Source organism: Tursiops truncatus, chromosome 2 (genome assembly GCF_011762595.2).
Source record: "Tursiops truncatus isolate mTurTru1 chromosome 2, mTurTru1.mat.Y, whole genome shotgun sequence".
NCBI lineage: Eukaryota > Metazoa > Chordata > Mammalia > Artiodactyla > Delphinidae > Tursiops > Tursiops truncatus.
This window is the reverse complement of record NC_047035.1, coordinates 50,228,853-50,243,827: the sequence shown is the minus strand read 5'-3', so window position 1 is coordinate 50,243,827 and position 14,975 is coordinate 50,228,853. Positions and strand designations below refer to the sequence as shown.

The 14,975-nt window shown below is 37.9% G+C and overlaps 1 protein-coding gene across 5 annotated transcripts in view; it reads right to left on the bottom strand.

Moving 5' to 3' along the window:
• The window catches only part of SOS2 (SOS Ras/Rho guanine nucleotide exchange factor 2), a 100,923-nt gene that overhangs the window by 71,015 nt on the left and 14,933 nt on the right, over positions 1–14,975 (bottom strand). For all 5 annotated transcript variants that reach the window (XM_033851157.2, XM_073800485.1, XM_073800488.1 and 2 more), the window contains exon 2: positions 2,026–2,151. In XM_033851157.2, coding sequence (XP_033707048.1) covers positions 2,026–2,151 — 126 coding nt within the window. The remainder of the gene's footprint in view (positions 1–2,025; positions 2,152–14,975) is intronic.

Sequence of the window (14,975 nt, the reverse complement as noted above, 5' to 3'; positions counted from 1 at the left end):
TATGCAGCCTCTCTCCTGCTAATCTCAGAGCTTTATAGAGAAGAATTTTAAAAGAAGAAATATCATGTACCTCTTAAAGGATCAAGTGCGTGGCAGAGCTCAGAATGGTTTAAAGAAATATATCTCTTGGCAAAAACAATCCAAGCCTTTTACGTTACTATTTTGTTCATCTAATCTTAAATGTAACCAGTAATTGGCATGAATAATGAGAAGTAATGATAACTGAATGAAACTCCAATTTAGCAGGATTTCCTATTTTTAAAATTATATTCTCAGCTTCTAACATATTTAGCTTCTGAAAAGTATACTTTTATTATATTTACTTATGTCCAATTCTTACAGCAGAGAACAGGGAAACAAATGCTTTAATTCCGAGAGTCCCTGAAAATCTTAATAGGTCTATTACTCCAAATTAAGATTATCCCTACACTGGAAGTTGTTGCCTTGTTATAGAAACAATCTTCAAAAGAAAGGTGATATAAACAGTATAATGCCAAAGTAACTTTTAAAAGCTATACTGACGGATATTTCTAAAAATCTAGAAATACTCCCATGTAACTGAGCCAAAACAAATATTTCAGCTCTGAATTACACACGATCTTTTAGAGGTATATGTATGTATATATATACTTTTAATCAATGAGTAAAATGTTTATTCTATACTAGCCCTTTATTGAGGTAATATTTATATGCAGTAAAATGTACAGATCTTAAGTGTACCATTGAATGAGTTTTGAAAAATGCTTACATCTGTATAACCATCACCCTAATCAAGATTACAGAAAATTTCAATCATCTTAATCTCACCCTTCATAGGCAGCTACCATCCTGATTTCTATCACCATTACTTTTAGCTATTTCTGATTTTTATGTAACTGGAATCATATAATACATACTCTCTGGGGTATGTCTCATTTTGCTCTATATAATATCTGTGGATTGTAGCTATGTTATTGCGTATACCAATAGTGCATTCTTTCAGTTTACAATACTACTAAGTAGTATTCCATTTTATGAATCTATCACAATTTGTTTTCCCATTCTCTTGTAGATGGAAACTTTAGTTGTTTCTGATTTTTGCCTATTATGAATAAAACTGCTTGGCTATTCATGTATAAGTCTCTTTGTGAAGATATATTTCCATTTCTCTAGGGTTGAATACCCAGGGGTAAAATTGCTGGGTCATAGGCTAGATATATATTTAACTATAAGAAACTGCAAAACAATTTTCCAAAGTACTTTTGCCGTTTTATACTCCCACTAGCGATGTATAAGAGTTCTAGTTGCTCTACATCTCATCAATATTCCATGTTATCAGTCTTTAATTTTATCCCTTTTAGTGGGTGTGAAATAGTATCTCATCGTAGTTTTAATCTCTATTTCCCTGATGAATTATGAGCTTGAGTACCTTTTCATATGCTTATTGGCCATAAGTATATCTTCTTTTATGAAGTATCTGTTCAAGATTTTTGCCCACTTGGGTGAGCAGGGTATCTTTTTATTACTGACTTGTAGGAGTTTTTGTTTGTTTGTTTGTTTTAACATATTCTGGATACAAGCCTTACCTTACAATTCCTTTGTAAGGAATACATATTGAAACATTTTCTCCTAGTCTGTGACTTATACCTTTTGTATTTTCACATCAATTTTATTCTTTGATATTTACAGTGTTTTGAGTCCTCTGCAAAAAAACATTTGTTTAACACCAGCTTATAAAGATATTCTCCCGCATTTTCTTCTAGAAACTTTATAGTTTCAGCATTTATGTTTAAGACTATGATATATCTTGAACTAATTTTTGTGTGAGATAGGTTTCAAGGGTTTTTCCCACCATAAATTTATCCAGTTGTTTTAGCACTTTTTTTGCTGAAAAACTTCCCTTTCAGAATGAACTGACCATATATCTCCCATTATGATTTCAATGGTTTTACCTTCCATAATAATTTAGAATGATATAGATTTAGATATAAAAATTAATTTGTACAGTGGTTCAATGACTTTTTGAAATAACAAAATAATTTTTACCTCCACATCTTGAACAGTCCTTGGTTGGGCCATGCATAATTTATTAAGCAGCTGAAAAATCAGCTCTTCAATATAATAGAGAGACTCTTCATTAGCTGAGAGATTGGGATGTACTTGCTCCTGAACCTTTAAAAAAAAAAAGTTCTCAATTTAAGTACAGGCAAAATGATATTTATTAAACAAAAGTCAGAGAATCTTATATATAATTTATAGTATTTTACCAGAATGGTTACTCAAATACAGATATAAAACAAAAAATGAAGAAAAACTGTATTTGTTGGTCTCTGTAAACTTTTCTTAACTCAGAGTAGTGGTTCTTAATCTTTTCCAGACTCTGAAAATCAGCTGAAAGCCACTGGCCCCTCATCCTTACCACCAAAAAAGCATATGCACATAAAATATTCTACACAATTTCGAAGGAAGCATGGATACCCTGAAGTTAATTACTAAACCTACTATGTACCAAGGTCCCAACCAGGGAAGATATCAATCACTCTCACAAAAGTCGTGAGGCTGCTAAATTTCTGTGGTAAGAGGAGAGGCAGCCATCTGTGATAACTTACGTGATAACCTGTACATGGTTTGGGTTTTGCCCTTCCTGTGACAATTATAATCCTAATGGCTTCTCTCCCCTTTGAGTAGAGCTACTGCAGTGCCTCAGTGGCTTGCCTACATGCGTCAGTGGATTACATGTGACAGTGAAGCTCAGGTGCTGGGGGTGGGGTGGAGGAAGCTGTCGGCTGCGTGTAGGCCAGTGGTGGAGCTGCAGGCACAATCTGCCCTGTCCCTGCTTCCCCACAGAGGTCGGGCAGAGGTGCCCTGCTCCAAGCTGCGTTTTCCCTTCCCCAGAAACAATGCCATTCTTGCTCCCATTCCTACACATCCCCCTCTGGCTCAGGTGAAAGCCATGCCACTGTTTACAGAAAAAAAGTTCAGATGCTTTTGGCCACTGGTCTTGAATCTGCCCTCTCTTTCCAGTGATGAGATCCCACTCCAGAGGCATTTTCTGAGAAAGGTGGTTGGGGCTGGTGGCTATCACTGAAAAGTGACGCCAGTGCTGTACCGCCTAAGTGAGTCAGATGCTGCTCTGCAGGCTGGGCATGGTATCAACCAACCTCACTCTCCCAGGTAAGCAAGGCGCAGGACCCTCTTCACTTGGCCTGCCGACTCCATTACAAAACTGTTTTCCTACAGTTCAAAAGCAAGCCACCCCCACCCCTTGTCCTGGTCCAAAGGGCAGAGCATTTTAGTGAGATCTACTTTGTACATCCCTAGCAACAGTTAAGTCCCTGACATTGGGGCCAAATTCTTATTGTGAGACATACATACCCATCCGGCCTTCCCCAACTGTTCCTCCCAAATTTACTTTTGCTTCAGATCTGGGCCGGGTACCAAATAGAAGACTTTTTGATCATCAGCTACTGCTTGAAGCCTGTTTTCTACAAGGACTCCAAAGGCTGAAGTCTCCCAGGGCACAACATGAGGACAAATTTCTCGTCAGATAAATGTGGCCTCAAGGAGCTTTCCTTTGTTAGTGTCTTCCTCAGACCATGTTTTCCCATTATATTCCTCTGACCCCCTTTTCAGTCAACAGGTGAAGTTCTCCCAGCCCACAGAGGCAGTAACATCATCTTTTGCATCTCCTCCTCTCCTCTGGCCATCTTGGGAAGCAAAATATTATCTTTTAGCCCAGGCTTCACAGCCACTCTTCGTGGGCAGCCCCCACCTGGACTCCAGACCCTGGCCTAGGTGAAGTCAGAGGCTTTCTGACAGATGTCTGAATGGATATTACAGGGATGGAAGGGCTCCCCAACCTGCTGTAGGGAATAGCCTGAGAAGACATGTGTTTGGAATCTTAATATTTTGGCACATGGCTATGTCCATTTTAAGATCTCTGGTGGGTCTGAGATATTTATGTGTGGGTTAAAGGGACAAGGAGTCTTTTTCTTAGCTAAAGTTTTCAAATACTGTTTTGAACAGTGACGGCTACTCTTTATTGCCAGCCCTTCTGGGCATCTCACCGCCACACCATCTTCTCTAGTGTTAACAGGATCTCTGGTCTTAGAAGCCTGCCTTCAATTCCGAGCTATCCCAAGTAACTGACTGGCCTTGGTATTGGCTGCAACCTTCTGTTAGAACCACACAGGTTCCACCCTCACCTGGCCAGCCTGGTTACTTGGGCCAGTAGGTGCAAGTGACCCTTCCAAGGAACAGGTGTTGATGACTTCAGCATTCAGGGACCCTTTGTGTTCCCCCTTACCTAGAACCCTTAGACTACTCCTATTCTCTTCTCCCTGGAAGCCTCTTTCCAAGAGCCCTATTTTTTAGAGCTGAACTGCACAGATTATAGCTGCTATCATACTTAGTCAAGGAAGAGAGAAAGAAGGCCCTCAGGCACGAACTTTCAACTTCTCTCAAGCCAAACCAGTTTAAAATGAAAACTCTAGCAGAAGGAACTGGATTTCCATTTTCTCATGTCTACCTGTCTTCCCCCTATACTCTAAAGTTACCTGTTTCTAGCAAAATAGAAGGGAAGGAGATGCATGCCTAGCAATACTTCCCCCTCCTCCCCCATGCCCTTCTTTGAAGGCCTCAGCTCGGCTGTTCAGGCCACATCTCTCCTCCCCAAGCTCTTCTCGCTCAGCTTGGTGTCCAGCATCCTGAATATTCCTCAGCAGATTCATCTTGTGGGCTCAGATTCTGGGCTCTCAGTTGAAGGCAAGGAGCCAGATTCTCCGGCTCCCTGCAGGCACCGCAGGGACACTTAGGGAGAGGAGGCTGGCTGGGGGCCTAGGAATGTATATGCCTGTCTGCCTCCCTGGCAGGCTGGTGAAGGGTGCAAGCCTCAGCTTACTGAACCACGGGAAAGGCTCACAACTAGTAGCAGTATCTTCCAGGTAGGGCTATCCTGGAAATAAGTGCGTGTGAGATGGAGAAATTGCTCAGAGTAGGTTTTTTCCACAGCTGTTGTAGGATTGCACATTTTAGACCAATCTTGTCCAGTATTTTTCCTGTCTTAACTTTTGTATTTTTTTTGTTAAGCCAACAAGTCAAGAATTTGGCCCTACGGGGGGATCCATGTGGTAGGCAATAACTGCTCTTTGGTCAAGGCCTTCATAAAGGATTCGTTCATCCCATTGTCTGTTCCCTAGCCCCACACCTAGGTGAAGACCATGGGGAGGGAAGAATTTTGAGGTCAGTACAAACCAAGTAAGTCTGTAAATTAAAGCTGTTAGTTTTCCTCTGGGAGGGCATTTTGCATCAGGCCTGGGCTATGTGCAGAATCAAACCTGGCTGTAAGTTAGGATAGGCACCATTTGGGCTTCCCTGGTGGCACAGTGGTTAGGAATCCGCCTGCCAATGCAGGGGACACGGGTTCGAGCCCTGGTCAGGGAAGACCCCACATGCTGTGGAGCAACTAAGCCTGTGCACCACAACTACTGAGCCCACGTGCCACAACTACTGAAACCCACGTGCCTAGAGCCCGTGTTCCACAACAAGAAGCCCCTGCAATGAGAAGTCCGTGCACTTGCATCGAAGAGTAGCCCCTACTCACCGCAACTAGAGAAAGCCGCACACAGCAATGAAGAACCAAAGCAGCCAAAAATAAATTTTAAAAAAAAGAATAGGCACCATTAAATTTGGGGTCCAGAACACTGGGAGAAAGGATTGTGGAGTATGTCATAAAGGTCTTCAGTGCGTCTGGGCCCACCTCACTACTCTGGGCCAGCCTGACTGCCAATGTCCACATTAGCACACACTTGAACCCCTCTGCTGAACTCTAGCCCTGCTCCCCTATGTAGGTCAGAGGTTTGGCCTCTGGGTTTGGGAAGAGAAAACTGCCATGCCGAGAACCCTCAGGCCCTGGAGTTGGGTACTGGCTCTTTTAGCCAGCTTTTGTGGGAACTGTCTTTGATTGAACCACTAAAGAAGCAAAGGGGGTATGTATGAGGTTCCAGCTACCCAAGACAGACCAGATATCCCTCAAAAACAGCTTGGGTTCCTAGCTACAGACTCTACGAAAGTGAATCAAACCTTTTTCCTCACATTTTTCTTTCCAAATTTATTTGCTTTTAAGAACTATAAACTTCTGGCTATTGTTTTTCTTGTTCTCAGGGCCCCTGGGTAGGCAGACACAGCTTGATGATTTCAGAGCAGATATAGGCCAAGAAACCAAGGCATTGAGTGCTGAGTCCAGACAAATGATACTTATATACACATCCAAATTTGAAGAGAAAATGTGTTTCTTTAGGTTTCAAACACTGTAATAGATATAAAGCAAAAATAAAAACCTGCTGTAAAGTTAATAAATAAATAAAATAAACCTACTAGAAGTCTATGAACCCTAGCAACAGAGGTAGCCCTGAATAATCATACTACTTTACATGTTACAGAGGTGCTCTATGAAGTAGGTGCTAGTCAGATTTCTTTTACAATGGTATATGCTGCTTTCTGTTGCCACACAGCTGTGCTGAGCCTCTTTTGTTGTTAAATTTCTTTTTTTTTTTTTTTGGCCTTACCGCATAGCATGCGGGATCCTAGCACCCCACCAGGGATCAAACCTGCACCCCCTGCAGTGGAAGCACGGAGTCTTAACCACTGGACTGCCAGGGAAGTCCCTGTTGTTAAATTTCTTAAAATTAGAATCTAGTAATCTGTCCTAAAAAATAATCCAGTCAAACTGAATATGAGGAAAAAGAAGGTAAAAAATAGTGCCTAGCGTTATAGTAGGTGTCATGTAAATATCTGCTGAAAGAATGATTAAGAGAAAAGTATTGTTCTAATGCATGGTATTAGGAGGATATGAATGCCACTGACATAATAAGAAAAAAATTTAAATAGTCTCATAGTTATTTTGGAAAACTGATGCGGTAGTTAAAAATCTTCCCACAGGGCTTCCCTGTTGGCGCAGTGGTTGAGAGTCCGCCTGCTGATGCAGGGGACACGGGTTCGTGCCCCAGTCCGGGAAGATCCCACATGCCGCGGAGCGGCTGGGCCCGTGAGCCATGGCCGCTGAGCCTGCGCGTCCGGAGGCTGTGCTCCGCAACGGGAGAGGCCACAACAGTGAGAGGCCCGCATACAGCAAAAAAAAAAAAAAAAAAAAATCTTCCCACAAAGAAAAGAGCATTAAGTTGACCACTTCATTTAAATTCTCAAAATTTAGCATAAAATTGTTCATTATAGCCTCTTGCATTTTTAAGTTCATAGAAACTTCAGTGAATTCTTTTCTTTCATTAATATCAGTTATTTGTGTGTCCATTCTTTTCTTGATCAGTCTCTCTGGGGTTTATCAATTTTATTAATCTTTTCAAGAACCAACTTTTGGCTTTGTTGATGCTCTCCATTTTATGTTTGTTTTATATTTCATTTATATGTTTCATCTCCATTTTTTCTTCTGCTATTTATTCTTTTTTTCTGACTTCTTGGTATGGATACTTATTTTCAACCTTTCTTCTTTTGCAATATGTATATTTTGTCTAAGAACTACTTTTGTAAAAAACCCACAGATTTTTATATGGAATATTTTTGCAGTCATCCATTTCAAAATAACTTTTAATTTCCATTATGGTATCTTCTTTAACTTTTAGAATTTAAGTATACTTAAATACTTTAAGTATACTTCTTAATTTCTAAACACAGGGTTTTTTTTTTCACGTTATCTTTTTTATCAATTTCTAGAATAATCACACTGTGGTCAGAAAAAATACTTTCTATGATTTCAATTTTTTTGAAATATGTTAAGACTTGCTTTTATAGCTCATTGCATGGCCTTAGATGGCTTCACTGACAAACTCATCAAACATTCAAGGAAGAAATGCAACAATCTTAAATTAAGCAAGTTTTCTTGAAAAATAGTAAAAGAATAAGTAGACTTCTCAAGTTATTTTGAGGCTAGCCTTGATATAAAAACTCAAAAAGATGAAAAGTACAGCTCGTTTTCACTCATGAACCTAGAAACAAAAGCCTAAATAAACTATTAGCTAACTTAATTCTGTAATATATTAAAAAAAATTATACAACATGACCAAGCTGGATTTATCCTAGGAATGTTAAGTTGGCTTAATGTTGGAAAATCAAGCAAAGTAATTCACCATGTTAACAGATTAAATAAGAGAGAAAAATAATATGATCTTAAACAGATGTAGAAAAAGCACATAAAATTTTGAATATTCATTCATAATCAAATCTCTTAATGAACTTCCTGAATTTGGTAAAAGATATCTACAAAAATCTACAAGAAACATCATAGTTAATGGTAAAACACTGAAAGCTTTCCTTTTGAGATTAGGAAAAAGGCAAAGATACTAGCTATTATGATTTCTATTCCACATTGTACTGGAGGTCCTGGTCAGTGAAGTACAGCAAGAAAAATGAAAGTATAAGAATCAGAAAAGAAGAAACAAATCTGCAGATGATTTGATTGCCCACTGTGATAGTTAATTTGATGTGTCAACTTCTGGGCCACCAGGTACCCAGATATTTGGTTAAATATTATTTCTGAGGGTGTCTCTGAGGGCGTTTGTGGATGAGATTAACATTTGAACTGGTAGACTGGGTAAAGCAGATTGCGCTCCCCAGAGTGGCTGGACCTCATGCAATCCACTGAAGGCCTGAATAGTAGAAAAGGCTGGGTAAGAAAGAATTCTCTCTCTCTGCCTGACAGGTTTTCAGTCTTCTTTTGCTTTTGGACTAGAACTTGGACTAGAATTACACCATCAGTTCTCCTGGGTCTCCAGCTTACTGACTGCAGATCTGCACTTCTCTGTCTCTATAAGAGTGTGTGTGTGTGTGTGTGTGTGTGTGTGTGTGTATTTCTGTTTCTTTAAAGATCCCAGACTAATACACCCATGAAGGAAAATAAAAATATGGTACACATAAATTATTTCAAATCATAAAAATAAAATGTTATTTCTGTGTAACAGCAACAAAGTTAGAAAATAAATTTTTAAAATAACATCACTTACAATAGAATAAACATTATAACATGTATCTGGGAATAAATCTTAGATAAGAAGTACAAGACTCCTAGGGAGAAAAACCAGACTATGAGAAAAATTAAAGATCTAAATAAATGAAATAAAATACCATGTTCATGAATTATCAGACTTAATATTGTAAATATATCAATTCTCCTCACACTGATCCATGGAGTTAATAAAATCACAGTCAAAACCAAAGAGTATGTTTGGTTAAAATTGAAAAGATAATTTCAAAACTTATATAGAAATACAAAAAGCTAAGAAATCAATCATATACTCTTAAAGAAATATAAGTGCTTGCTCCAATTATTATTGGAATTTATTACAAAGCTACAGTATTTAATAATGTGATACTGATATAATGATAGACAAACAGATGAAAAGAACAGAACAGAGAGTACAGAAACAAGCCCACAGATATACAGACCCTTGATGTACAACAAAGGTGGCATTATGGGCAGGGGGAGGATTGTTGAGGGACACTGGGGCAAGTCGATGAATAGTGAACAACTGGATACCCATATGGAGAAGAATGAAATCAACTCCTATTCACACTCGATACAAAAATCAATTTTAGTTGATTTTAGACCTATTAAATAAATAGCCCTAATAAAGTTCTGATAATATAAAACAAGATAATAGATAATTATCTTCATGACCTCAGGGCAGAAAAGGATTTACTAAACAGAACACAAAAATTACTACCCAAAGTGTGATAATACCAAGTGTTGTTGATTATGTAGAAAAATGGGAACTCTCACACACTACCAATGGCGTGCAAAATGGCTCTATCACTTTGGAAAACTTTGCCATCAACTACTAAAGTTCAAGATAGGCATACCCTATGATCCAGTAATTCTACTACTCAATATTTTATATCCTTTAAAACTCTACAGTCCAATACAGTAGACACCAGCCTCATGTGGCTACTGAGCACATGAAATGTAGTTCTACTGAACTGGAGATGGGCTATAAGAGTAAAATGCATACCAGACATCAAAGATCTAGCACACACAAAAAATGTCAAATATCTCAATAATTTTTATGTTGACTATATGCTGAAATGATTAGATTTATTGGGTTAAATACGTTATTTAAATCAATTCCATCTGTGTCTTCGTATATATTTAATGTGGTTATGAGAAAAGTTTAAATTACATATGTGGTTAATATTATATTCCAATTGGACAGCACTGCTCTAGAGCAATAAGCACAAACGTTTACCAGAAGACATGTACAAGAAGGCTCATAAAAAACATTATTGGTGGACTTCACTCGTGGTGCAGTGGTTACGAATCCGCCTGCCGGGCTTCCCTGGTGGCGCAGTGGTTGAGAGTCCGCCTGCCGATGCCACAATGAGAAGCCCGCACATCACAACGAAGAGTAGCCCCCCGCTCGCCCCAACTAGAGAAAGCCTACAAATTGGAAGGAATTGAGAAGGAATAAAATTGGAAAAGAAGAAATAAAATCATCGCTATTTGCTGATGACATGATACTATACATAGAAAATCCTAAAGATGCCACCAGAAAACTACTAGAAGTATTAAGTGAATTTGGTTAAGGTTGCAGGATACAAAACTAATGCACAGAAATCTCTGGCATTCCTATACACCAACAACGAAAAATCATAAAGAGAAATTAAGGAAACACTCCCATTTACCACTGCAACAAAAAGAATAAAACACCTAGGAATAAACCTGCCTAAACAGGCAAAAGACTTGTACTCAGAAAACTATAAAACACTGATGAAAGGAATCAAAGATGACACAAACAGATGGAGAAATATATCATGTTCTTAGATTGGAAGAATCAATATTGTGAAAATGACTATACTACCCAAAGCAATCTACAGATTCAATGCAATCCCTATCAAACTACCAATGGCATTCTTCACAGAATTAGAACAAAGAAATCTTACAATTCGTATGGAAACACAAAAGACCCCAACTAGCCAAAGCAATCTTGAGAAAGAAAAACAGAGTTGGAGGAATCAGGCGCCCCAACTTCAAACTATACCACAAAGCTACAGTAATCAAGACAGTATGGTACTGGCACAAAACCAAAAATATAGATCAATGGTACAGGACAGAATGCCCAGAGATAAACCCACGCACATATGGGCACCTAATTTACGACAAAGGAGGCAAGAACATACAATGAAGAAAAGACAGCCTCTTCAATAAGTGGTGCTGGGAAAACTGGAGAGCTACATGTAAAAGAATGAAATTAGAACACTACCTAATACCATACACAAAAATAAACTCAAAATGGATTAAAGACTTAAATGTAAGACCAAACACTATAAAACTTTTAGAGGAAAACATAGGAAAAACATTCTTTGACATAAATCACAGCAAGATCTTTTTTGATCCACCTCCTAGAGTAACAGAAATAAAAACAAATGGGACTTAATTAAACTTAAAAGCTTTTGCACAGCAAAGAAAACCATAAACAAGACAAAAAGACAACCATCAGAATGGGAGAAAATATTTGCAAATGAAACAGACAAAGGAGTAATCTCCAAAATATACAAACAGCTCATGGAGCTCAATATCAAAAAAACCCGAACAATCCAGTTAAAAAATGGGCAGAAGACCTAAACAGCCATTTCACCAAGGAAGACACACATATGGCCAAGAGGCACATGAAAAGATGCTCAACATCACTAATTATTAGAGAAATGCAAATCAAAACTGCAATGAGGTATCACCTCACACCGGTCAGAATGGCCATTATCAAAAAAATTAGAAACAATAAATGCTGGAAAGGGTGTGTTGAAAAGGGAACTCTCCTACACTGTTGGTGGGAATGTAAATTGATACAACCACTATGGAAAACAGTATGGAGGTTCCTTAAAAAACTAAAAATAGAACTACCATATGACCCAGCAATCCCACTACTGGGCATATACCCTGAGAAAACCATAATTCAAAAAGAGACATGCACCACAATGTTCACTGCAGCACTATTTACAATAGCCAGGACATGGAAGCAACCTAAGTGTCCATCTACAGATGAATGGATAAAGAAGATGTGGCACATATATAAAATGTAATATTACTCAGCCATAAAAAGAAATGAAACTGAGGTATTTGTAGTGAGGTGGATGGACCTAGAGTCTGTCATACAGAGTGAAGTAAGTCAGAAAGAGAAAAACAAATACCGTATGCTGACACATATATATGGAACCTTAAAAAAAAAAAATGGTACTGATGAACCTAGTTGCAGGGCAGGAATAAAGAGGCAGACATAGAGAATGGACTTGATGACATGGGGAGGGAGCACGAAGCTGGGGCGAAGTGAGAGTAGCATCGACATATATACACTACCGAATGTACAACAGTTGGCTGGTGGGAAGCAGCAGCATAGCACAGGGAGATCGGTTTGGTGCTTTGCGATGACCTAGAAGGGTGGGATAGGGAGGACAGGAGGGAGGCTCAAGAGGGAGGGGACATGGGGACATGTGTATGCATATGGCTGATTTGCTTTGCTGTGCAACAGAAACTAACACGGTATTGTGAAGCAATTATACTCCAATAAAGATGTATTAAAAAAAAAAAAGAACTACAGTGGTGACAGTTCTGGAAAAAAAACAAAGGAACCAATACAGAAGAAAAGCCAAAGGAATGCCCAGGATGAAGTAAGGGAAAATTATAAGATGAGAGCTGTACAACAGGCATAAAGGTCACCAGTCTGATAAGAGCAGATCAGAAGGCTCTAAGAGAAGCTATCTCAAGAAGATGAAATTATCAGAGTAACTGATGGATCTAAAACTCTTGAGAGGATATTTAAACAACTGGTAGAGAGTTTGAGCTTAAATTAATAAATACACAGAAAATACACAAACAAGAAAACAAGACAATTATTAACTTCAGTAAAAGGTTAGGTAGTAAGAAAAAGTGGTTTAACTATAAATAACATATAGTATAGTATATGGTCATTATTTATGGTTATAATACTATAAACTCTGAATACTGATCCAACCAAAATTAAGATATAACCATGGGGTGGGAGGAGAGACAGGAAGTATATGTGGTTGGAGGGGGAATGTATATGTGTATTGAAGAATATTAAATCCTTACCTTCCAGAGTAGGAAATCAACATATAATGCCCAAAACAGAAAAGTCATAAGTAGCGATAGAAGCACTTTTTTTCCTTAGAGACACAGAATACTGAAATGAATCATTTTGAAAAATTAAAGGGACTGCCTCTAGGAAGCAAAAAATGTTGTGAATAGTGAGGAGGTAATGCTCTTTTTCGTAACAAGCCTTATAGAGCTATTTATCTTTTTTTTTTCCGTGAATAATTTTGATAAAATACAAAGAAATTTACAAGGAAACATGATAAGTGGGGAAGTGAGAAAGAGGAAGGACACATGAAACTGGAGACAATAATTAAAAACTACTTTTTCAAGAAGTCTGGATAAGAAGAGTTTAAATAAGGCAATTAGAAATTCATATAGGACTAACATCCAAAAAACCTGGCTTTATATTTCTTTAGAAATTCCAAATAGATTTGGGAGAAATAAATCTTTCCTCTTACAACCTGCACTTCTTTCATATAATAAGAAGAAACTTAATTACATCCTACCATGTATTTCTATTAGATCAACAGACATTTTAAAAAATATAAAATAAACATTTATATTGGAAGTTCAGCTTGGAGTTCATAAGGCTGTTTGTTATAACACCCTTCCATAAAAGCCAAGGGCCCTAATCAGTAAAAATGACTGTGCATGAGAATTAAGATAATGTCTAATGGATTTTTTTCTATGATTATGATTTTAGTAAATAACCTACAAAGCAACCTTAACACTGAGCAGCTGAGTTTCTTATACTAAACTTGTTAAACTGCAAATATGAAAAGTCATAAAAACAAATATACAGTGTTAAAATCCCAGCCATAGGGCTTCCCTGGTGGCGCAGTGGTTGAGAGTCCGCCTGCCGATGCAGGGGACACGGGTTCGTGCCCCGGTCCGGGAGGAACCCACATGCCGCGGAGCGGCTGGGCCCATGAGCCATGGCCGCTGAGCCTGCGCGTCCGGAGCCTGTGCTCCGCAACGGGAGAGGCCACACAGTGAGAGGCCCGCGTATCGCAAAAATAAAAAATCCCAGACATAAATACTAATAAGGACATCAAGATGACAATGAAAGATAACCATATTTTGTACTTTCACAGTATTTACTACCTCAGCACCCTGAGAGACAATCAACATAAAATTACCACATCAGAACAAACTCATTTTCAGATTTTTCTGAAAGACTGGTCAGAAAAAGAGCAATTAAAATAATTTTCAATCTTTAACAGTAGATTAACAAGTCAGACCTGTATTTTAGTTACACCGTATTTTCAAATTGCCAGAAGGTACTTCCTTATACACACACTGTAAACAGAATAGTCATAATACTATATATTCATGCATAGACACATATAAAAGCATTAAACTTTATTTTTTAAATTGATAAATACTAGGTTTGACAAATTTTGGAAATGCTATTTCCTAATATATATATTTTTTCAGTCCCCCATACTCACAATCAAATAAAAAAATCTTGCTAGTGCACTTGTTCAATCAACTATCATTTGAGTTTCTGGTACAATGTAGAAATAAATCCCTCTGGATACACAGTCTGTGTATTTACTTATGTCAAATTCTTTATTCCACTGCTAAGATTTCTGCAAGGATGCAAGTGCCTCAAACACCAATTAAGAATACTGTAAGTTTTGTTTGTTGTAAGAGTTAAAATTCAATTTAAAAAGAAAAAGCGGCAAATTTCATCCTAAAGATATACTACTACAAAATATTGCTCATAGAAATTTTTAAAAACCTAAATAAATGAAAATTTAAACTGTATGGGTTTAAAGACTCAATATTGTTAAGATGTCAATTTCCCTCAAATAATCTATAAATTCAACAAAATTCCAGGATTTTTTTTTTTTGGTAGAAATTGACAGGCTAATTTTAAAAT